This window comes from Pseudophryne corroboree, unplaced genomic scaffold (genome assembly GCF_028390025.1).
Source record: "Pseudophryne corroboree isolate aPseCor3 unplaced genomic scaffold, aPseCor3.hap2 scaffold_2537, whole genome shotgun sequence".
Taxonomy (NCBI): domain Eukaryota; kingdom Metazoa; phylum Chordata; class Amphibia; order Anura; family Myobatrachidae; genus Pseudophryne; species Pseudophryne corroboree.
In genome coordinates, this window is record NW_026969197.1 from 15,900 (window position 1) to 39,832 (window position 23,933).

At 50.0% G+C, this 23,933-nt stretch overlaps 1 protein-coding gene across 2 annotated transcripts in view; it reads right to left on the reverse strand.

The window, feature by feature from the left end:
* Positions 1 to 321: 321 nt before the first annotated feature.
* LOC135012519 (oocyte zinc finger protein XlCOF22-like) overlaps positions 322 to 23,933 on the reverse strand; it is a 33,499-nt gene continuing 9,887 nt past the window's right edge. The window contains exon 5 of one of the 2 annotated variants that reach the window (XM_063952555.1): positions 322 to 2,771. In XM_063952555.1, the coding sequence (XP_063808625.1) occupies positions 1,543 to 2,771 (1,229 nt within the window). In that variant the 3' untranslated portion in view covers positions 322 to 1,542. Of the gene's footprint in view, positions 2,775 to 23,933 lie in introns of both variants that reach the window. The other variant, XM_063952554.1, reaches the window with a different exon arrangement.

The following is a 23,933-nucleotide window of genomic DNA, read 5'->3' on the forward strand; positions in this document are numbered from 1 at the left end:
GCAGAAGCTGCTTCTGGTACATGGACCCTGGTCACGTAGGGCTGGGAGAGTCAGTAAGATTATGTAATAGGGGCCTACAGTAAGTCAGTAAGGAGGCAGAAGCTGCTTCTGGTACATGGACCCTGGTCATGTAGGGCTGGGAGAGTCAGTAAGATTATGTAATAGGGGACTACAGTAAGTCAGTAAGGAGGCAGAAGCTGCTTCTGGTACATGGACCCTGGTCATGTAGGGCTGGGAGAGTCAGTAAGATTATGTAATAGGGGCCTACAGTAAGTCAGTAAGGAGGCAGAAGCTGCTTCTGGTACATGGACCCTGGTCATGTAGGGCTGGGAGAGTCAGTAAGATTGTGTAATAGGGGCCTACAGTAAGTCAGTAAGGAGGCAGATGCTGCTAATTAGCAATCCTTTTTCTAGCGTGCTGGGGGCCGCCCATCGCAGGGCGAGGCAGCCTAGTATGCTGACTGGCGCCTCCCCCTTTATGAAGCAGAAATTGCGATCGCTCCACAATTTCTGCTTCATCTTAGAAACTAGTGAAGCATCCTGCCAGCTTAGCTGTGCCTGCAGGATCCCCACCGCGTTCTTCTAGATTGCGATGGCTGCGTGTGATGTCATGCAGCCACAGTGAACATGACCGTTTGTCCGCCTCCCTTTCTCGCAACACCGCACTTGTAACGCTCCATCTTCTCACTGGAAATGGAGCTTTACCCCCCACCCCGTGACCGCCTCTGCCTGTTTAACAAGAAGCAATCACATTTCCTACAGCCCCCTGTAGAGAATGCAGGCGCATACGCAGGACGGGCGCTGCGCATGCGTCCGCAAGTTTTTCTCAATAATTCCGTTTGGATCACACACTGTAGTCCAACCTGAATTAGGCCCAGAGTCACCATCTTACAGGCAGCCGGTGAAGGGAGTAGAGAATGGGTGTTATGTGGCAGGAACGGGCTGGTTAGGTAACAGCCTGGCTGCTGCATTCTGTACAAGCTACAAGCGGTGCAATTCTTTTGCTGGGAGACCCAGGTAGAGGACATTGCAGTAGTCTATGTGTGATGATACAAGTGCATGTATGACTGTAGGTAGATCTTCTGAGGGAAATAAGTGCTGGAGTCTGACTATGTTCCTCAGATGAGGATCTGATTGTGGCAGATACCTGATGTCTAAGTGTCACTCTACCATCCAGGACACCAAGATTCTGCACAGGATCAGCATTATGTAAACCTGAACCCCCAAGCGTAAGTCTGGTTGGTAACAAAGCTGAGCTGTAGCCCTGTCCTTTGTTGGTGAGCTAGCATAAGGACCTGTTTCACCTGGATTAAGTCACAGCCCGCTGGCAACACCCACACCTGGAGCTCAGCTAGACATTTAGGATTGGTACTGGGTTCTCAGTACCCAGAACAAAAGACAGACCATCTGTAGGCAGTGGTAGATGAGGGCATGACAGCTGATTATTTCACCCAGTGGTTGCATGTATATTGCAAAAAGCACAGGACATAGGATAAGAACCTTGAAGAACAACGCATGGCAATAATAAGTATACTCCAGAAGATTAAAATGGCTTCTCACCTGTGTGATTTCTCTGGTGTGTAACAAGATGTGATTTCTGGCTAAAACATTTCCCACACTCAGAACATGGAAATGGCTTCTCACCTGTGTGACTTCTGTGATGTATAACAAGATATGAGTTCTGTGTAAAACATTTCCCACACTCAGAGCAAGAATATGGCTTCTCACCTGTGTGACTTCTCTGATGTTTAACAAGATCTGATTTCAGGGCAAAACATTTCCCACACTCAGAACATGGAAATGGCCTCTCACCTGTGTGACTTAGCTGATGTCTAACAAGTTGTGATTTCTGGGCAAAACATTTCTCACACTCAGAGCAAGAAAATGGCTTCTCACCTGTGTGACTTCTCTGATGGCTAACAAGATATAATTTGTCTGCAAAACATTTCCCACACTCAGGACATGGAAATGGCTTCTCACCTGTGTGACTTTGCTGATGATCAACAAGATGTGATTTCCGTGAAAAACATTTCTCACACTCAGAGCAAGAAAATGGCTTCTCACCTGTGTGACTTCTCTGATGTCTAACAAGCCCTGGTTTGTCTGCAAAACATTTCCCACACTCAGAACATGGAAACGGCTTCTCACCTGTGTGACTTCTCTGATGTATAACAAGATGTGATTTCCGGGCAAAACATTTCCCACACTCAGAACATGGAAATGGCTTCTCACCTGTGTGACTTTGCTGATGTGTAACAAGACTTGATCTCCAAGTAAAACATTTTCCACAGTCAGAACATGGAAATAGCCTCTCACCTGTGTGAGTTCTCTGATGTATAACAAGTTGTGATTTCCGGCCAAAACATTTCCCACACTCAGAACATGGAAATGGCTTCTCACCTGTGTGACTTTGCTGATGTCTAACAAGAGCTGATTTGTATGTAAAACATTTTCCACACTCAGAACATGGAAATTGCCTCTCAGCTGCCTTAGCTGGCTGATGGGTAATAAGCTTTGTGTTCTGTGTAAAACATTTGGCATCTATAGAACAGGGAAACACTGTATCTACTCTCAGAGCTGTAACAAATGCTCCAATATCAGAGTGATCAGGAGAACATTTCCCAGGATCAGGCGGATCAGATGATAGAGCTGGATGTATAATTGGGGTAATGGGATTATTTCCTGGAGAATCCTGTCTACTGTCATCTTTTATGTCACAATCCGGGGATAACATTAGACGTCCTTCTGAGATATTCCTGCTTGTGTGTCCATCTGCTGGAAATAAAATACATTATGGAAATACAAAAATGAGAACACACAATAACAAATGTAATATTATAATAAGACTTAGATATCTCTCTCTCTTGTACTTGTAACTAACCATGAAGTATAAATGGAGATGTAGTCACTCGCTAAGTCCTATGTCAGCACCAATGTAAAACAATGGATGGGGAACACATCGTATGAATTGGAGATTCTAGATGAACAATAACATCAGTCATATGAGCTGATGGATCAGAGAAATGTCTCCTAACGTTACTCCTGGAAGCATTGGTAAGGTAGCATTCCTTTATGTGTGTGCGCATACGCTGATAAGCCTGTACATGTGTTACTCACCCTTATATAAGGTATATTGCTACAGCAGAGTACGTGTGGAACAAGGTAACTTACATGCAATACACCATATAATACCCTGTAATCATCATCATCTTCCAGGTTATAATCCACTTTTACACCCCCCATCATCAGTGTCTTACCTCTATTCTCTCAATAGTAATAAGGATGATGTGTGTACAGTAAGTATGATATAGAGAATTACATATCAGGATCTATACAGCTGCCGCCATACTTCTGCTTCTCATACGTGTGCTACTGGCAGCAGTGAACATCTGAGTGAGATTGCAGGGAAGACAGCAGAGTCTGATGAGAAAGAGATTGGATCTGCCTTTGCAGGGATGTACCACACCTGTCACCCCTGTTAGTTTATAAAATAATAAATAAGAGGGGCCTGAGTCCATCCAGACATGCTTTCTGGAGCTTTTATTACTACGTGGCTTCTTATCTACCCTACCTGATAGCTGTCGGCCACCACTGGAGGCAAGAAACAATCTATTAAGTCCCCCACTTCTCCTGCCCTAAAGCCGCTCACTCCGCTCAGTCCGGGCACCGTTCACTGCCGCAGCCTAGTGACGCAGCTGAAGCCACGGGCTGTATTCTGGAGCTAAGTGTGCCCAGTCTTTCCTGCACGCTCCGGATAGCTGACTTGGAGGCACTTTTGCCTCAGGTGGGAGCACTGGCTCTTCCGCTACTGCTGGGGGCAGAACAGGCTGCGCACAGTCACCGGAGCCCGGCAGTGATATTGGGAAGTGAGGTGATGATCAAGCACTCTTGCTCCGTTGCCCTTTCTCCAAATTCCACTAGCCGATCTGCTAAGGTATCCGTGTCGCCCCACCTGGGACGTTGGACCTCCGGCCCTGCTAGGTATGAAACATGGCTGCTGCTAATAGAGAGGCTGGGGCTTGTGGGTCTCACCGGTTCTGTACAAAGGTCCACTGGTAGGCCGCCCTCTTCAATGCCAACGCCCTTAGTACTCTACCTCCGCCCAGCGGGACTCCGCCAAGCTCACGAGTGCCGCCCTCATGATGCTTCTGGACACATTGAAAGGGATATCCACACCCTTCTCCTGATACACGATCTCCAGATCGTCCTTTGACATTCCACTGAAGACCGCCATCTTGTGCGTTCTCCTGCAGTGAAGTTACTCCTCTCCTAACTCGGCTTCTCCAATTAGGTGACCGAAAAGCCACCTAGGATTATCCCACCGCTATGCCAGCAATTTCTGTGACTGGATGGTTCTGTACGAAAGCCCTCACCCTGCCTTGCGTCCTGCTCCAGTCACAGAATGGATGTTTAGGTCACACGGGATCTGGCCAATTAGGGGATTCCCAATTACCATTAGTAACCGCCTATTACTGACTCCACCCACTGCGTAATGGGCAGGTACTACACTGCCACCACCAGAATCCTTGTCGCTATGGAGTCTGGAACCATGGTACTGCTCTGTATGTGTCTACACGCTATCTTTCCACACCTGTGTGGTGTCGACGAATCACCACTAGTCGCTGGACTTGGCCTCTGCACAGTAGCTGGCGGGAGGCGAAGCTTGGAGACGCTGAGTGCACCCTGGACAACCGGAAAACGGAACTATGTTTGGCATAGCACTGCAGATCACAAGATGAAGCGGTCATCTTGAGGCAGATGTTTATTCACCCAGTCTTAAAAAAGACTGTTCCCTATTGCTAGTGGCAACAGCAATACAGCAAGATGTTTACAGCAGAGTGAAAATAGTATAATACCTCTGGAGGCTAACAGGCCTCTTCTTTTTATCTTACGCCAATACACATACCACAGGGGGCAAGTCCACCGTGCTGTTCTCAACCAATCATTGTTTACCCATGTGATGTGCATGCCTTGGCCACATGCACAGCTATCATTGTCCTCTACGGACGGTGGGGAGTAGTCGCTCTCCTTTGACCGTCCCATCCTGGAGGGTTGGTATCCACCCTGGTGACGCTCAGTCTAGGCTGGGGGAAGTTTTCCCATCTAAACTACTTCCAGGAATCTGCCCGGGTACCCAGCTCACCATCTCCAGTCTAAAATTGGGCTCCAGAGATGGGCAGCCTAGATCCCAGGTCAGGCTTTCCTGCCCACCAAAGGTGATCCCTAAGGAGCTCCAGAAAACCACTCAGCTTGTTTTAAAGCTGAGCTGCTCCTCTCTCTCCTCATGATACTTCCATGTGGGAGGCTAGAGAGGAAGGCATTCCATTTTGGGGGGAAAGTACTGGGGGAATCCACCAGCCTACACCAGGCATGTCCAAATTGCGGCCCTCCAGCTGTTGTGAAACTACATATCCCAGCATGCCCTGACAGTTTTGCTGTCAGAGAATGCTAAAGCTGTGTCAGGGCATGCTGGGATGTGTAGTTTCTCAACAGCTGGAGGGCAGCAGTTTGGACATGCCTGGCCTACACAGTAATGGATTCCCCCCTCCTGGGACACACAAACAAGTGCATTCCACCTTAAATACAATTCAAATACACTATACACATTGGCCCTCATTCCGAGTTGTTCATTCGCTAGCTGTTTTTAGCAGCCGTGCAAACGCTAAGCCGCCACTCTCTGGGAGTTTATGTTAGCTAAGCAGAAGTGCGTTCGAAAGGAACGCAGCGCGGCTACAATATTTTTTTGTGCAGTCTTAGCTTGCGATCACTTCAGACTGTTCAGTTCCTGTTTTGATGTCACAAACACGCCCTGCGTTCGGCCAGCTACACCTGCACTTTTCCTGGCATGCCTGCGTTTTTTTGAACACTCCCTGAAAACGGTCAGTTGACACCCAGTAATGCCCTCTTCCTGTCAATCACTCTGCGGCCAGCAGTGCGACTGAAAAGTGTCGCTATACCTTGTGTGAAACGACATCAATCGTTGTTAAAGAACGCTGTGCGTGCGCATTGCACCGCATACGCATGCGCAGAAGTGCCGATTTTTTTGCATGATCGCTGCGCAGCGAACGAAAGCTGCTTGCAAACAACTCGGAATGACCCACATTGTTGCTTAATAAATAAATAAATATATATATATATATATATATACACACATACATATATATATATATATATATATATATATACACATACATACACACACACACATATACACAGTGTTTGCAAATACGCTCTATAGCGCGTATTTTACCCAGATCGGAGGACGGGGACTCACTTTTCAAAAACGTGTGGATCCCCGAGGATGCGCTCCGCTGCAGCCAATTCATGGCTCTCAATTAACTGCGCTTCCTGCCTGTAAAGAGGAGGTGGAGCCTTACCACTACCAGTCTTCTGGTGGTGCCTCCCCCTCCTGGTCACATGCAGCCGCGGATTCACATGGGGGCCGGGCAGAGAATGAAGACGGCTCTACGGCTGCTCTACGCTGTGCTGCGGGCGGGAGGTGAGCGCCGGTGACAGCGTAAGTGCTGTGGGGTAGGGTAAGTAGCCTAGGAGCGGGTGGCTGAACTTGGGTGGTGGCTTTCCTTGCATGCCTTGTGTGTCTTCTGGGAGTGTCATGGGCTTGTAGCCCGACCTCAGTGGTTGTTTCAGGCATCCACTACAGTAAGTTTCCCTGATATTCCCAGCGCCATTCACAAATAGACCAAGCTAAGGATCTATGAGACTATAACATGAATCAATTGTGCAGGCACTGCTGCTACCTGTGGTGCACCCGCTACTTCTTCAGTCAAAAGCATTTATACAAGTGATCTGAGCCCGGGCAACATCATATAAGGCTAGAAATGAGAAGACACACCGGCATCCCAATCGCAGCACTGCCGACACCTAACCCTCCCACTCACAGCCTAACCCTAACCTCCCCCCAGCACTGCCGACACCTAACCCCCTTACCCACTGCCTAACCCTTACCTCCCCCCAGCAGTGCCTAACCCTAACCCCCCTTACCCACAGCCTAACCATAACCTCCCCCCAGCAATGCCTAAACCTAACCCCCCTTACCCACAGCCTAACCCTAACCTCCCCCCAGCAGTGCCTAACCCTATCCCCCCTTACCCACAGCCTAACCCTATCCCCCCTTACCCACAGCCTAACCCTATCCCCCCTTACCCACAGCCTAACCCTAACCCCCTTTACCCACAGCCTAACCCTAACTTCCCCCCAGCAGTGCCTAAACCTAACGCCCCTTACCCACAGCCTAAACCTAACCTCCCCCAAGCAGTGCCTAAACCTAACCCCCTTACCCACAGCCTAACCCTAACCTACCCCCAGCAGTGCCTAAACCTAACGCCCCTTACTCACAGCCTAACCCTAACCTCTCCCCAGCAGTGCCTAAACCTAACCCCCTTACCCACAGCCTAACCCTAACCTCCCCCCAGCAGTGCCTAAACCTAACCCCCCTTACCCACAGCCTAACCCTAACCTCCCCCCAGCAGTGCCTAAACCTAACCCCACTTACCCACAACCTAACCCTAACCTCCCCCCAGCAGTGCCTAAACCTAACCCTCCTTACCCACAGCCTAACCCTAACCTCCCCCCAGCAGTGCCTAAACCTAACCCCCTTACCCACAGCCTAACCCTAACCTCCCCCCAGCAGTGCCTAAACCTAACCCCCCTTACCCACAGCCTAACCCTAACCTACCCCCAGCAGTGCCTAAACCTAACGCCCCTTACCCACAGCCTAACCCTAACCTCCCCCCAGCAGTGCCTAAACCTAACCCCCCTTACCCACAGCCTAACCCTAACCTCCCCCCAGCAGTGCCTAAACCTAACCCCCCTTACCCATAGTCTAACCCTAACCTCCCCCCAGCAGAGCCTAAACCTAACCCCCCTTACCCACAACCTAACCCTAACCTCCCCCCAGCAGTGCCTAAACCTAACCCCCCTTACCCACAGCCTAACCCTAACCACCCTTACCCACAGCCTAAACCTAACCCCCCTTACCCACAGCCTAACCCTAACCCCCCTTACCCACAGCCTAACCCTAACCCCCCTTACCGACAGCCTAACCCTAACCCCCCTTACCCACAGCCCAACCCTAGCCCCCCTTACCCACAGCCCAACCCTAGCCCCCCTTACCCACAGCCCAACCCTAACCCCACTTACCCACAGCCTAACCCAACCCCCCTTACCCACAGCCCAACCCTAACCACCCTTACCCACAGCCCAACCCTAACCCCCCTTACCCACAGCCTAACCCTAACCCCCCTTACCCACAGCCTAACCCTAACCCCCCTTACCCACAGCCTAACCCTAACCACCCTTACCCACAGCCTAACCCTAACCACCCTTACCCACAGCCTAACCCTAACCCCCCTTACCCACAGCCTAACCCTAACCCCCCTTACCCACAGCCTAACCCTAACCACCCTTACCCACAGCCTAACCCTAACCACCCTTACCCACAGCCTAACCCTAACCCCCCTTACCCACAGCCTAACCCTAACCACCCTTACCCACAGCCTAACCCTAACCACCCTTACCCACAGCCTAACCCTAACCCCCCTTACCCACAGCCTAACCCTAACCCCCCTTACCCACAGCCTAACCCTAACCACCCTTACCCACAGCCTAACCCTAACCACCCTTACCCACAGCCTAACCCTAACCACCCTTACCCACAGCCTAACCCTAACCACCCTTACCCACAGCCTAACCCTAACCCCCCTTACCCACAGCCTAACCCTAACCACCCTTACCCACAGCCTAACCCTAACCACCCTTACCCACAGCCTTTTCAGGACACTATAGTGTGTATAATAGCGTCTCTCCCCCTTATTTACACCCCTGTACCAGTTTCCTGTGTGTCCTGAGTGTCTGGAGGGGCTGTGTGTCCTTCCTGCTGCAGCTGTAAGCAGAGGAAGGCGCCAAAACGCCACTGGTCCCGCTCTAAGGAAGCTCCGCCCCCTGTAATGGCGGCAGAGCTATACATTTATACTGGCAAATGTCTCCTAACAGGTGTAAAACGTAACATGAATCCCTGTTTCCACCACCGCTGCCAGTGTACACAGGGGGCTATAGCGTATCCTTCCGTAGAGCATCCACATGCCGCACCTGTGATCGCGCTGCAGCAAGAGCCGGGGGACCCCCCTAGCGGGGCCCCCGGTTTGTACTCACCACTCTTCTCACCTCCCGGCATTGTTAGGGGGTGTGCGACGTGCTGCGATTGCGTTTGCTAATGCACAATGCCCTGCGGTACCAACAACCTCTCAGTACGGTGGTCCTGCAGCGGGGAAGCGGCTCTGACGCCTGAAGAGACCGGTAACCGCCCCCACTCCCCCAACTCCCTCAGTGCAGGTATACTGTTATACTGTTGCCCAAACAGCATACCGACAATAACAACGTTTAAAATAAACTGAAGAAAATCCTCTGGAGCACCAGAGTGGCATCCTCTCCTGAGGGCACACTGTTCTAAACTGGCTGCAGGAGGGGGCATAGAGGGGAGGAAGAAAGCACACCCAGTGGAAGAAATCTAAAGTACACCGGCTCCTTTGGACCCCCTCTATACCCCATCTTACAAAGTCCCCAGTATCCCTTGTGGATGTTAGAGAAAATAGGATTTTAATACCTACCGGTAAATCCTTTTCTCTTAGTCCGTAGAGGATGCTGGGGTCATCATAGAACCATGGGGTATAGACGGGATCCGCAGGAGACATGGGCACTTCAAGACTTTGAAAGGGTGTTAACTGGCTCCTCCCTCTATGCCGCTCCTCCAGACTCCAGTTATAGGAACTGTGCCCAGGAAGACGGACATTTCGAGGAAAGGAATTATTGTTAAACTAAGGCGAGATTCTTACCAGCTAACACCTCAAGAATGCCGCAGAACATGGCATTCAACAGAACACAAGCCTACGGCATGAACAATTGCAGCAACATGCTGACAATAACGTAACACAACATTTGTGTAACCACAACTAATATCTGCAGATAAGGTACGCACTGGGACGGGCGCCCAGCATCCTCTACGGACTAAGAGAAAAGGATTTACCGGTAGGTATTAAAATCCTATTTTCTCATATGTCCTAGAGGATGCTGGGGTCATCATAGAACCACGGGGTTATACCAAAGCTCTAGAACGGGCGGGAGAGTGCGGATGACTCTGCAGCACCGACTGACCAAACTTAAGGTCTTCATTGGCTAAGGTGTCAAACTGTAGAACTTTGCTAATGTGTTTGACCCCAACCAAGTAGCTGCTCGGCAAAGTTGCAATGCCGAGGCCGCCCAGGATGAGCCCACCTTTCTAGTAGAATGGGCCTTCACCGATTCCGGTAACGGCAATCCAGCCGTGGACTGAGCATGCTGAATCGTGTTACAGATCCAGCGTGCAATGATCTGCTTGGAAGCAGGACACCCAACCTTGTTGGGAGCATACACGACAAACAGAGCCTCTGTTTTCCTAATCTGAGCCGTTCTGGAGACATAAATCTTCAAACCTCTAACCACATCCAGAGATTTTGACTCAACGAAGGCGTCAGTAGCCACATGCACCACAATAGGTTGTTTCATGTGGAAAGAAGAAACCACCTTCGGTAGAAATTGTTGAGGTGTCCTCAATTCAGCTCTATCTTCATGGAAGATCAAATAAGGGCTCTTGTGAGACAAGGCCGCTAACTCAGACACCCGCCTTGCAGATGCCAAGGCCAACAGGATGACCACTTTCCAGGTGATGAATTTCAACTCCATCGTCCGTAAAGGTTCAAACCAATGTGATTGAAGGAACTGCAACACCACATTAAGATCCCATGGTGCAACTGGAGGCACAAATGGAGGTTGGATGTGCAACACGCCTTTCCCGAAAGTCTGAACTTCTGGAAGGGAGGCCAATTGTTTCTGAAAGAAAACCGATAAGGTTGAAATCTGTACCTTAATTGAGCCCAATTTTAGGCCCGCATCCACACCTGCTTGTAGAAAATGGAGAAAACATCCTAGCCGAAACTCTTCCGTAGGAGCCCCCTTGGATTCACACCAAGAAACATATTTTCTCCAAATACGGTGGTAATGTTTAGACGTTACCCCTTTTCTGGCCTGAATAATTGTGGGAATGACTTCACTGGGAATACACTTACGGTCTAGGATTTTGCGCTCAACCGCCATGCCGTCGAACGTAGCTGTGGTAAGTCCTGATACACGCACTGCCCCTGTTGTAACAGGTCCTCGCGCAGAGGAAGAGGCCAGGGATCTCCTATGAGTAATTCCTGAAGATCTGGATATCATGCCCTCCTTGGCCAATCTGGGACAATGAGGATCGGCCGGATCTTTGTTCTTCTTATGGTCTTTAGAACCTCTGGAATGAGAGGAAGTGGAGGGAATACATACACCGATTGAAACACCCACGGTGTCACCAGTGCATCCACTGCAATTGCTTGAGGGTCCCTTGACCTGGAACAATATCTCTGAAGCTTCTTGTTGAGACAAGATGCCCTCATGTCTACTTGAGGAACTCCCCAACGACTTGTCACCTCTGTGAAGACTTCTTGGTGGAGGCCCCACTCTCCTTGATGGAGACCGTGTCTGCTGAGGAAGTCTGCTTCCCAGTTGTCCACTGCTGGAATGAAGATCGCTGACAGAGCGCTTGTATGCTTTTCCGCCCAGCGGAAAATCCTTGTGGCTTCTGCCATTGCCGCTCTGATTTTCGTTCCGCCCTGACGGTTTATGTACGCTACTGCTGTTACATTGTCCGACTGGATCAGTACAGGCAGATCTCGAAGATGTTCCGCTTGCAGAAGGCCGTTGTAAATGAACCTCAACTCCAGAACATTTATGTGGAGACAAGTTTCCTGACTTGACCATCTTCCATGGAAGTTTTCTCCCATTGTGACTGACCCCCCCCAGCCTCGGAGGCTTGCATCCGTGGTCAGCAGGATCCAGTCCTGTATCCCGAACCTGCGCCCCTCTATGAGGTGAGAGCTGTGCAGCCATCACAGGATTTATACCCTGGTCTTGGAAGACAGGATTATTCTCCGGTGTATGTGTAGGTGGGACCCGGAACACTTGTCCAACAGGTCCCACTGGAACACTCTGGCATGGAACCTGCCAAACTGAATGGCCTCGTAGGCCACAACCATCTTCCCCAGCAACCAAATGCATTGATGGATTGACACTCTTGCTGGTTTCAGAATTTGTTTGCCTTGTCCACTGAAGAAAGACTCTCTGTAGTTCTGTGTCCAATATCATTCCCAAAAACGACAACCGCATCGTCTGAATCAACTGCGATTTTGGCAAGTTTAGGGGCCAACCATGTTGCTGAAGAACCGTCACGGAGAGTGCAACGTTTTGCACCAACTGGTTCCTGGATCTCGCCTTTATCAGGAGATCGTCCAAGTATGGGTCCTTGCTTGCGAAGGAGAACCATCATCTCCGCCATCACTTTGGTGAAAATCCTTGGAGCCATGGACAGACCAAACGGCAACGTTTGAAATTGGTAATGACAATCCTGAATTGCAAACCTCAGGTAAACCTGATGCGGAGGATAAATGGGAACATGTAAGTAGGCATCCTTTATGTCCACCGACATTATAAAATCCCCTTCATCCAGACTGGAGATCACTGCTCCGAGAGACTCCATCTTGAATTCGAATTTCTTTAGGTAGAAATTTAGGGATTTCAGGTTTAGGATTGGTCTGACCGAGCCGTCCGGCTTCGGGACCACAAACAGGCTCGAATAAACACCTTCTCCCTGTTGTGACTGGGGAACCCTGACGATAACTTGATTTTGACACAACTTTTGTATTGTGTCGCAAACTACCACCCTGTCCGGAAGAGAAGCTGGTAAGGCAGATTTGAAAAAACGGCGAAGGGAAACGTCTTAAAACTCCAGCTTGTACCCTTGGGATACCATTTGTAAAACCCATGGGTCTAGGTCTGAGCGAACCCAAAACTGACTGAAGAGTTCGAGACGTGCCCCCACCGGTGCGGACTCCCGCATAGGAGCCCCAACGTCATGCGGTGGAATTGGCAGATGCCTGGGAGGACTTCTGCTCCTGGGAGCCTAACAAGGCTGGTGATCGTTTACCTCTTCCCCTTCCTCTAGCAGCAAGGAAGGAAGAACCTCGGCCCTTTCTGTATTTATTGGGCCGAAAGGACTGCATCTGATAGTGATGCGTTTTCTTTTGTTGTGGAGGAACATAAAACAAAAAGGATGACTTACCTGCGGTAGCTGTAGATACCAAATCATCAAGGCTGTCACCAAATAAGGCCTTACCTTTATATGGTAGAGACTACATACTTTTCTTGGAATCAGCATCAGCATTCCATTGGTGAAACCACAACGCTCGTCTAGCTGAGACTGCCATGGCATTGGCCTTTGATCCCAATAGACCAACATCTCTCGCGGCTTCCTTAAGGTATGCTGCAGCGTCCTTGATATAACCCAGCGTTAAGAGGATGCTATCCCTATCTAGGGTATCTATTTCAGAAGACAAGTTGTCTGCCCACTTTTCGATAGCACTACTTACCCACACAGATGCAATGACAGGTCTGAGTAGCGTACCTGTGGTCGCATAAATGGACTTTAACGTAGTTTCTTGTTTACGATCTGCAGGATCCTTAAGGGAAGCAGTGTCAGGTGACGGAAGAGCCACCTTTTTAGTCAACCTAGACAAGGCCTTGTCCACAGTGGGGGGGTGACTCCCACTTTTCCCTATCCGCCGAGGGAAACGGATAAGCTACCGTAATTCTTTTGGGAATCTGAAACTTTTTGTCAGGACCTTCCCAGACTTTTCAAATGGAGTGTTCAGTTCATGAGAGGGAGGAAACGTCACTTCAGGTTTCCTTTCCTTATACATACAGGCCCTTTTATCAGAGACAGCCGGGTCCTCAGTGATATGTAATACATCTTTAACTGCCACAATCATGTATTGAATGCTAGTTGCCAATTTTGGATCTAATCTGGAATCGCTATAGTCGACACAGGAATCAGAGTGTGTCGGTATCAGTGTCTGCCAACTGGGCCAACGTACGTTTTTGTGACCCTGAGGGGACCCGACTTTGCAATAACATATCTTCTACAGATTTCTTCCATGCCTGGGTCTGAGACTCAGACTTATCCAGCCTCTTACTAATAAGAGCCACATTAGCATTCAAGGCGTTCAACACATTTACCCAATCCGGCGTCGGCGGTGCAGACTGGGTCACCCCCGCAGTAGTCTGTGTCCCCAATACAGCCTCCTCCTGGGAAGAGCCTTCAGCCTCAGACATGTCGACACACGTGCACCAAACACCCACAGACAAACTGGGCATATAGGGGACAGACCCACAGTAAAGTCTGTCAGAGAGACACAGAGGGCTCACAACCCAGCGCTAAATCAACGGGTCTGAAAACACCAAGAAATTGCCTCAGACCTAAAGCGCTTTTACAGTCACATATATATTGCACCAATTGACCTGCCTCCTCCTGTTTTGTACCCCTGGTACTTGTCAGTGTGAGGAGGACCAGCGTCTCTGCAGCCTGCGGAGAAGAAATGGCGCTGTGAGGAAGAAGCTCCGCCCCCTTAATGGCGTGCTTCTGTCTCGCATTCTCTGATATTTATACTGGCGGGGGTTAGGACAGTGCCGTGGCACTAATGTCCCCTCTTGCCAGTGGAATAATGAGGATGATTTTAGCTGCCCAGGGTGCCCCCCCCCCCGCGCCCTGCACCCTGTAGTGCTGTGTGTGGGAGCTCAGCACGCAGCGTCTGCCCGCTGCGCAGTACCTCAGAAAATGCCGTCAGTGAAGCTGAAGTCTTCTTTTCTTCTGCTACTCACCTGTCTTCTGGCTCTGAAAGGGGGTGACGGCAAGCTGCGGGAGTGAGGATCTAGGCGTACCCAGCGATCAGACCCTCAGGAGCTAATGGTGTCCTGTAGCCAGAAGCAGAGCCATTGAACTCACTGGAAGTGGGTCATACGTCTCTCCCCCAAGTCCCACGAAGCAGGGAGAATGTTGCCAGCAGCTTCCCTGAACATAAAAAACCTAACACAAAGTATTTTCAGAGAAACTCAGTAGAGCTCCCTGTAGTGCGTCCAGTCTCACTGGGCACAATTCTAAAACTGGGGTCTGGAGGAGGGGCATAGAGGGAGGAGCCAGTTCACACCCTTTCAAAGTCTTAAAGTGCCCATGTCTCCTGCGGATCCTGTCTATACCCCATGGTTTTATGATGACCCCCCCAGCATCCTCTAGGACGTATGAGAGTGGTTTATATATAGACTGGCATGTGCTAATAGAGACACTCTCATTGAATACCTGGCATGTAATACGATAGGCAGAGGTACTGCTAGCACACAGTATGGCTGCTGGTGACACACAGTGACATGATGTGAGGGGGAGAGCAGGAGTATAATAGGGGCTGATGTCTCCTGATATATGAGATACACCAGAGAGTGTGGGGAGGAGACTGGTCAGATCTCTGGGCTGGTAACACACAGTGACAGGATGCGAGGGGGAGAGCAGGAGTATAATAGGGGCTGATGGGTCCTGATGTATGAGACACACCAGAGAGTGTGGGGAGGAGACTGGTCAGATCTCTGGGCTGGTAACACACAGTGACATGATGTGAGGGGGAGAGCAGGAGTATAATAGGGGCTGATGTCTCCTGATGTATGAGATACACCAGAGAGTGTGGGGAGGAGACTGGTCAGATCTCTGGGCTGGTGACACACAGTGACATGATGTGAGGGGGAGAGCAGGAGTATAATAGGGGCTGATGTCTCCTGATGTATGAGATACACCAGAGAGTGTGGGGAGGAGACTGGTCAGATCTCTGGGCTGGAAACACACAGTGACATGATGTGAGGGGGAGAGCAGGAGTATAATAGGTGGCTGATGTCTCCTGATGTATGAGATACACCAGAGAGTGTGGGGAGGAGACTGGTCAGATCTCTGGGCTGGTAACACACAGTGACATGATGTGAGGGGAGAGCAGGAGTATAATAGGGGCTGATGGCTCCTGATGTATGAGATACACCAGAGAGTGTGGGGAGGAGACTGGTCAGATCTCTGGGCTGGTAACACACAGTGACATGATGTGAGGGGGAGAGCAGGAGTATAATAGGGGCTGATGGCTCCTGATGTATGAGATACAACAGAGTGTGGGGAGGAGACTGGTCAGATCTCTAGGCTGGTAACACACAGTGACATGATATGAGGAGGAGAGCAGGAGTATAATAGAGGCTGATGGCTCCCGACTCCAAATGAGATTTATGGTAAGAACTTACCGTTGTTAAAGCTCTTTCTGCGAGGTACACTGGGCTCAACAGGGAATTACATTGGGGTGTAGAATAGGATCTTGATCCGAGGCACCAACAGGCTCAAATCTTTGACCTTCTTCCCAGAAAGCATAGCGCCGCCTGCTCTATAACCCCGCCTCCGTGCACAGGAGCTCAGTTTTTGTTAACCAGTCCAATGCAGTAGCAAGGAAAAGAGACAACTGTTAGTAGCCACACACACACACACACACACACACACACACACACACAACACATTCTCATGACAGGAGAAAGTGTCAGCGGCTAATGCCATACCAACCCAAAAAAGCTAAGTGCATCAGGGTGGGTGCCTTGTGGAGCCCAGTGTACCTCGCAGAAAGAGATTTAACAACAAGTTTTTACCATAAATCTCGTTTTCTGCTGCGGGGTACACAGGGAATGACATTGGGGATGTCCTAAAGCAGTTCCTTATGGGAGGGGACGCACTGTAGCGGTCACAAGAACCCGGCGTCCAAAGGAAGCATCCTGGCCTCGGAGGCGGAAGTATCAAAGGCATAGAACCTTATGAACGTGTTCACTGAGGACCATGTAGCCGCCTTGCACAATTGTTCAAGGGTCGCACCACGGCGGGCCACCCAAGAAGGTCCAACCGACCGAGTAGAAAGGTCCTTTATGGTAGCAAGAGCTGGAAGGCCAGCCTGTACATAAGCATGTGCAATCACCATTCTAATCCATCTGGCCAGGGTCTGCTTGTGAGCTGGCCAGCCACGTTTGTGAAAAACAAACAGAACAAAGAGAGAATCCGACTTCCTGATGGGAGCTGTCCTCTTCACATAGATACAGAGAGCCCATACCACATCCAAAGACCTCTCTTTGGAAGACAAGTCAGGAGAGGCAAAGGCCGGAACCATGATTTCCTGATTAAGGTGGAAAGTGGACACCACCTTCAGTAAATACCCGGGACGTGTTCTAAGAACCGCCCGATCACGGTGAAAAATCAGATAAGGTAACCTACAAGATAAGGCACCCAAATCCGACACCTGTCTAGCAGAGACAATAGCCAGCAGAAACAATACCTTAAGGGAAAGCCACTTAAGGTCTGCAGATTCAAGAGGCTCAAACAGAGACCCTTGCAACGCCTCCAGAGCCACCGACAGGTCCCAAAGAGCCACAGGCGGGACATAAGGAGGTTGAATCCGCAACACACCCTGAGTGAACGCATGCACATCAGGTAAGGTCGCAATTTTTCTCTGGAACCAAACCGACAAGGCAGAAATATGAACATTGATGGAGGCCAGACGAAGGCCCAAGCCCAGGCCCTGTTGTAGAGGGGCCAAAAGTTTGGCCGTACTAAACTTGTAAGCGTCATAATTGTTAGATGCACACCTAGCAAAGTAAAAATTCCAGACCCTATGGTAAATCCGAGCAGAGGTCGGTTTCCGGGCCTTCAACATGGTTTGAATGACCGCCTCAGAAAATCCTTTGGCCTTCAAGACGGAAGCTTCAAGAGCCACGCCATCAAAGCCAATCGGGCTAAATCCTAATATACACAGGGGCCCTGAACGAGGAAATATGGACACTGCGGAAGTAGAAGGGGATTCTCTATCGAGAGACCCTGAAGGTCTGAGAACCAATGCCATCTGGGCCACGCTGGAGCGATCAGAAGCAGGATTCCTCCTTCTTTCTTGAACTTCCTTATTACTCTGGGCAGGAGTGACACCGGAGGGAACATGTATGGCAGCCGAAAGTTCCATGAAATTGCCAGTGCGTCCACGAACGCTGCTTGAGGATCCCTTGTCCTTGCTCTGAAGACCAGAACCTTGTGATTGTGTCCAGATGCATACGGGTCCACATCTGGAAGGCCCCACTTGTCCACAAGGAGTTGAAACACTTCTGGATGGAGGCTCCACTCTCTGGCATGTACGTCCTGACGAATGAGAAAGTCCGCTTCCCAGTTTAGGACCCCCGGAATGAACACTGCCGATATGGCTGACAGATGATGTTCCACCCACTGAACAATCCGTGATACTTCCCTCAATGCCATGTGGCTTTGAGTGCCGCCTTGATGATTGATGTACGCCACCGTGGTGGCGTTGTCCAACTGTACTTGAACAGGTCTGTTCTGTATTAAATGATGGCCAAGTTCAATGAGTTGAACACCGCCCGCAATTCCAGAATGTTTATCAGGAGGAGAGACGACTCCTTGATCCACCAACCCTGAAGGGAGTGTTGTTCCAACACAGCACCCCAACCTCTCAGACTGGCATCCGTCGTCAGAAGGACCCAGCTGAAGATCCAGAAGGGACGAACCCTGCTAAATCGTTGGTCCTGAAGCAACCAGCTCAGTGACAGATGGACCTCCGGAGACAAGGAAATCATTTGAGACCTGATCCGGTGAGGCAAGTCGTCCCACTTGGTAAGAATTAGCTTCTGCAGAGGGCAGGAATGGAATTGAGCATACTCCACCATGTTGAAAGCAGACACCATGAGACCTAGCACTTGCATTGCCGAATGTATCGACACTTGCGGACAAGATAGGAAGCATCGAATCCTGTCCTGAAGATTCAGGACTTTCTTCTGAGACAAAAACAACTGCTGGTTGTGAGTGTCCAACAACGCCCACAGGCAGGAGCAGATTGGGAACAAAAAGCATCCCTGGAAAAAATAAGAATTTACTCACCGGTAATTCTATTTCTCGTAGTCCGTAGTGGATGCTGGAAATTCCGTAAGGACCATGGGGAATAGCGGCTCCGCAGGAGACTGGGCACAGATAAGAAAGCTTTAGGACTACCTGGTGTGCACTGGCTCCTCCCCCTATGAACCTCCTCCAGACCTCAGTTAGGATACTGTGCCCGGAAGAGCTGACACGATTAAGGAAGGATTTTGAATCCCGGGTAAGACTCATACCGGCCACACCAATCACACCGTACAACTTGTGATATTAAACCCAGTTAACAGTATGATAACAAGTGGAGCCTCTGAACAGATGGCTCTCAACAATAACCCGATTAGTTAACAATAACTAATGTACAAGTATTGCAGCAATCCGCACTTGGGATGGGCGCCCAGCATCCACTACGGACTACGAGAAATAGAATTGCCGGTGAGTAAATTCTTATTTTCTCTGACGTCCTAGTGGATGCTGGGAACTCCGTAAGGACCATGGGGATTATACCAAAGCTCCCAAATGGGCGGGAGAGTGCGGATGACTCTGCAGCACCGAATGAGCAAACTCAAGGTCCTCCTCAGCCAGGGTATCAAATTTGTAAAATTTTGCAAAAGTATTAGACCCTGACCAAGTAGCCGCTCGGCAAAGTTGTAAAGCCGAGACCACTCGGGCAGCCGCCCAAGATGAGCCCACCTTCCTTGTGGAATGGGCTTTCACTGATTTAGGATGCGGCAGTCCCGCCGCAGAATGTGCAAACTGAATTGTGCTACAAATCCAGCGAGCAATCGTCTGCTTAGAAGCAGGAGCACCCAGCTTGTTGGGTGCGTACAGGATAAATAGCGAGTCAGTTTTCCTGACTCTAGCCGTCCTGAAAACATAAATTTTCAGGGCCCTGACAACGTCCAGTAACTTGGAATCCTCCAAGTCCCTAGTAGCCGCAGGCACCACAATAGGTTGGTTCAAGTGAAAAGCTGATACCACCTTCGGGAGAAACTGGGGACGAGTCCTCAATTCTGCCCTATCCATATGGAAGATCAGACAAGGGCTTTTACAAGACAAAGCCGCCAATTCTGACACACGCCTGGCCGAAGCCAGTGCCAACAACATGACCACTTTCCACGTGAGATATTTCAGATCCACCGTTTTAAGTGGCTCAAACCAATGTGATTTCAGGACCCCCAAGACCACATTGAGATCCCAAGGTGCCACTGGGGGCACAAAAGGGGGCTGAATATGCAGCACTCCCTTGACAAATGTCTGAACTTCAGGCAATGAAGCCAGTTCTTTCTGGAAGAAAATCGACAGAGCCGAAATCTGGACCTTAATGGACCCCAATTTGAGGCCCATAGTCACTCCTGCTTGCAGGAAATGCAGAAAATCGACCCAGTTGAAATTCCTCCGTTGGGGCCTTCCTGGCCTCACACCACGCAACATATTTTCGCAAAATGCGGTGATAATGTTGTGCGGTTACATCCTTCCTGGCCTTGATCAGGGTAGGGATGACTTCCTCCGGAATACCTTTTTCCTTCAGGATCCGGTGTTCAACCGCCATGCCGTCAAACGCAGCCACGGTAAGTCTTGGAACAGGCAGGGTCCCTGCTGGAGCAGGTCCCGCCTTAGCGGTAGAGGCCATGGGTCCTCTGTGACCATCTCTTGAAGTTCCGGGTACCAAGCTCTTCTTGGCCAATCCGGGACCACGAGTATCGTTCTTACTCCTCTCCTTCTTATAATTCTCAGCACCTTGGGAATTAGAGGCAGAGGAGGGAACACATAAACCGACTGGTACACCCACGGTGTCACTAGAGCGTCCACTGCTATCGCCTGAGGGTCCCTTGACCTGGCGCAATTTCTTTTTTGTTTTATTGTTGAAGCGGGACGCCATCATGTCCACCTTTGGCCATTCCCAACGGTTTACAATCATTTGGAAGACTTCTGGATGAAGTCCCCATTCCCCCGGGTGGAGGTCGTGCCTGCTGAGGAAGTCTGCTTCCCAGTTGTCTACGCCCGGGATGAACACTGCTGTCAGTGCTAACACGTGATTCTCTGCCCATCGGAGAATCCTTGTGGCTTCTGCCATTGCCCCCCTGATTCTTGTGCCGCCCTGTCTGTTTACATGGGCGACCGCCGTGATGTTGTCTGATTGTATCAGTACCGGCTGGTTTTGAAGCAGAGGTCTTGCCTGGATTAGGGCATTGTAGATGGCCCTTAATTCCAGAATATTTATGTGAAGAGAAATCTCCTGATTTGACCACAGTCCCTGGAAATTTCTTCCCTGTGTGACTGCCCCCCAGCCTCGAAGGCTGGCATCCGTGGTTACCAGGACCCAGTCCTGTATCCCGAATCTGCGGCCCTCTAGGAGATGAGCACTCTGCAGCCACCACAGTAGCGACACCCTGGTCCTTGGCGACAGGGTTATCCTCTGATGCATCTGAAGATGCGATCTGGACCACTTGTCCAACAGGTCCCACTGGAAGGTTCTTGCGTGGAATCTGCCGAATGGAATTGCCTCGTATGAGGCTACCATCTTTCCCAGGACTCTCGTGCATTGATGCACTGACACCTGTCCTGGTTTTAGGAGGCTTCTTACTAGAGACGACAACTCTTTTGCTTTCTCCTCCGGAAGAAACACTCTTTTCTGGTCTGTATCCAGAATCATCCCCAGGAACAGAAGGTGTGTCGTAGGAACCAGCTGTGACTTTGGGATATTGAAAATCCAACCATGCTGTTGCAGCACTTCGTGAGAAAGTGCTACCCCCACCAACAACTGTTCCTTGGACCTCGCTTTTATCAGGAGATCGTCCAAGTACGGGATAATTAAAACTCCCTTCTTTCGAAGGAGTATCATCATTTCGGCCATTACCTTGGTAAAGACCCTCGGTGCCATGGATAACCCAAACGGCAGCGTCTGGAACTGGTAGTGACAGTCCAGTACCACAAACCTGAGGTACTCCTGGTGAGGAGGGTAAATGGGGACATGCAGGTAAGCATCCTTGATGTCCAGTGATACCATGTAATCCCCTTCCTCCAGGCTTGAGATAACCGCCCTGAGCGATTCCATCTTGAACTTGAACCTCTTTATATATGTGTTCAAGGATTTAAAATTTAAAATGGGTCTCACCGAACCGTCCGGTTTTGGTACCACAAACATTGTGGAATAGTAACCCCTTCCTTGTTGAAGGAGGGGCACCTTGATTATCACCTTTTGTGAATACAGTTTGTGTATAGCCTCTAACACTGCCTCCCTGTCGGAGGGAGTTTTCGGTAAGGCAGATTTTAGGAAACGCCGGGGGGGAGGCGTCTCGAATTCCAGTCTGTACCCCTGAGATACTACCTGAAAGATCCACTTGTGAGCGAGCCCACTGTGTGCTGAAATTCTTGAGACGGGCCCCCACCGTACCTGGGTCCGCCTGCGAAGCCCCAGCGTCATGCTGTGGACTTGGCGGAAACGGGGGAGGACTTCTGCTCCTGGGAGCTGGCTGTCTGCTGCAGCTTTTTTCCTTTACCTCTGCCTTTTGGCAGAAAGGACGCGCCTCTCGCTCGCTTGCCCTTATGGGGCCGAAAGGACTGTGCTTGATAGTACGGTGCTTGCTTTTGTTGGGGGGCAGCTGTCGCCGTGGAAACGAGGTCCGACAGACCTTCCCTAAATAACTCCTCCCCTTTATAAGGCAAAACTTCCATGTGCCTTTACGAGTCGGCATCACCTGACCACTGCCGAGTCCATAACCCTCGCCTGGCGGAAATGAACATTGCACTTACTCTTGATGCCAGCCGGCAAATATCCCTCTGTGCATCACGCATGTATAAGAGCGCATCTTTTATATGCTCTAGAGTCAGTAATATATTGTCCCTATACAGGGTATCAATATTCTCTGTCAGGGAATCTGACCACGCAGCCGCAGCACTATACATCCATTCTGAGGCAATAGCTGGTCGCAGTATAACACCTGTATGTGTGTATATACACTTTAGGATAGCCTCCTGCTTTCTATCAGCAGGTTCCTTTAGGGCGGCCGTATCCGGAGACGGTAGTGCCACCTTCTTTGACAAACGTGTGAGCGCTTTATCCACCCTAGGAGGTGTTTCCCAACGTGCCCTATCCTCTGGCAGGAAAGGGTACGCTAACAATAACCGTTTAGAAATTACCAATTTCTTATCTGGGGAAGCCCACGCTTATTCACATACGTCATTTAATTCCTCAGATGCAGGAAAAAATAAGAATTTACTTACCGATAATTCTATTTCTCGTAGTCCGTAGTGGATGCTGGGAACTCCGTAAGGACCATGGGGGGGATAGCGGCTCCGCAGGAGTCTGGGCACATCTAAAGAAAGCTTTAGGACTACCTGGTTTGCACTGGCTCCTCCCCCTATGACCCTCCTCCAAGCCTCAGTTAGGATACTGTGCCCGGACGAGCGTACACAATAAGGAAGGATTTTGAATCCCGGGTAAGACTCATACCAGCCACACCAATCACACCGTACAACTTGTGATCTGAACCCAGTTAACAGCATGATAATAGAGGAGCCTCTAGAAAAGATGGCTCACTACAGCAATAACCCGAATTTTTTTTTGGTAACAATAATTATGTACCAGTATTGCAGACAATCCGCACTTGGGATGGGCGCCCAGCATCCACTACGGACTACGAGAAATAGAATTATCGGTAAGTATATTCTTGTTTTCTCTGACGTCCTAGTGGATGCTGGGAACTCCGTAAGGACCATGGGGATTATACCAAAGCTCCCAAACGGGCGGGAGAGTGCGGATGACTCTGCAGCACCAAATGAGCCAGGGTATCAAATTTGTAGAATTTTACAAACGTATTTGCTCCTGACCAAGTAGCTGCTCAGCAAAGTTGTAAAGCCGAGACCCCTCGGGCAGCTGCCGAAGATGAGCCCACCTTCCTTGTGGAGTGGGCATTTACAGCTTTTTGCCTGTGGCAGGCCTGCCACAGAATGTGCAAGCTGAATTGTACTGCAAATCCAACGAGCAATAGTCTGCTTAGAAGCAGGAGCACCCAGCTTGTTGGGTGCAT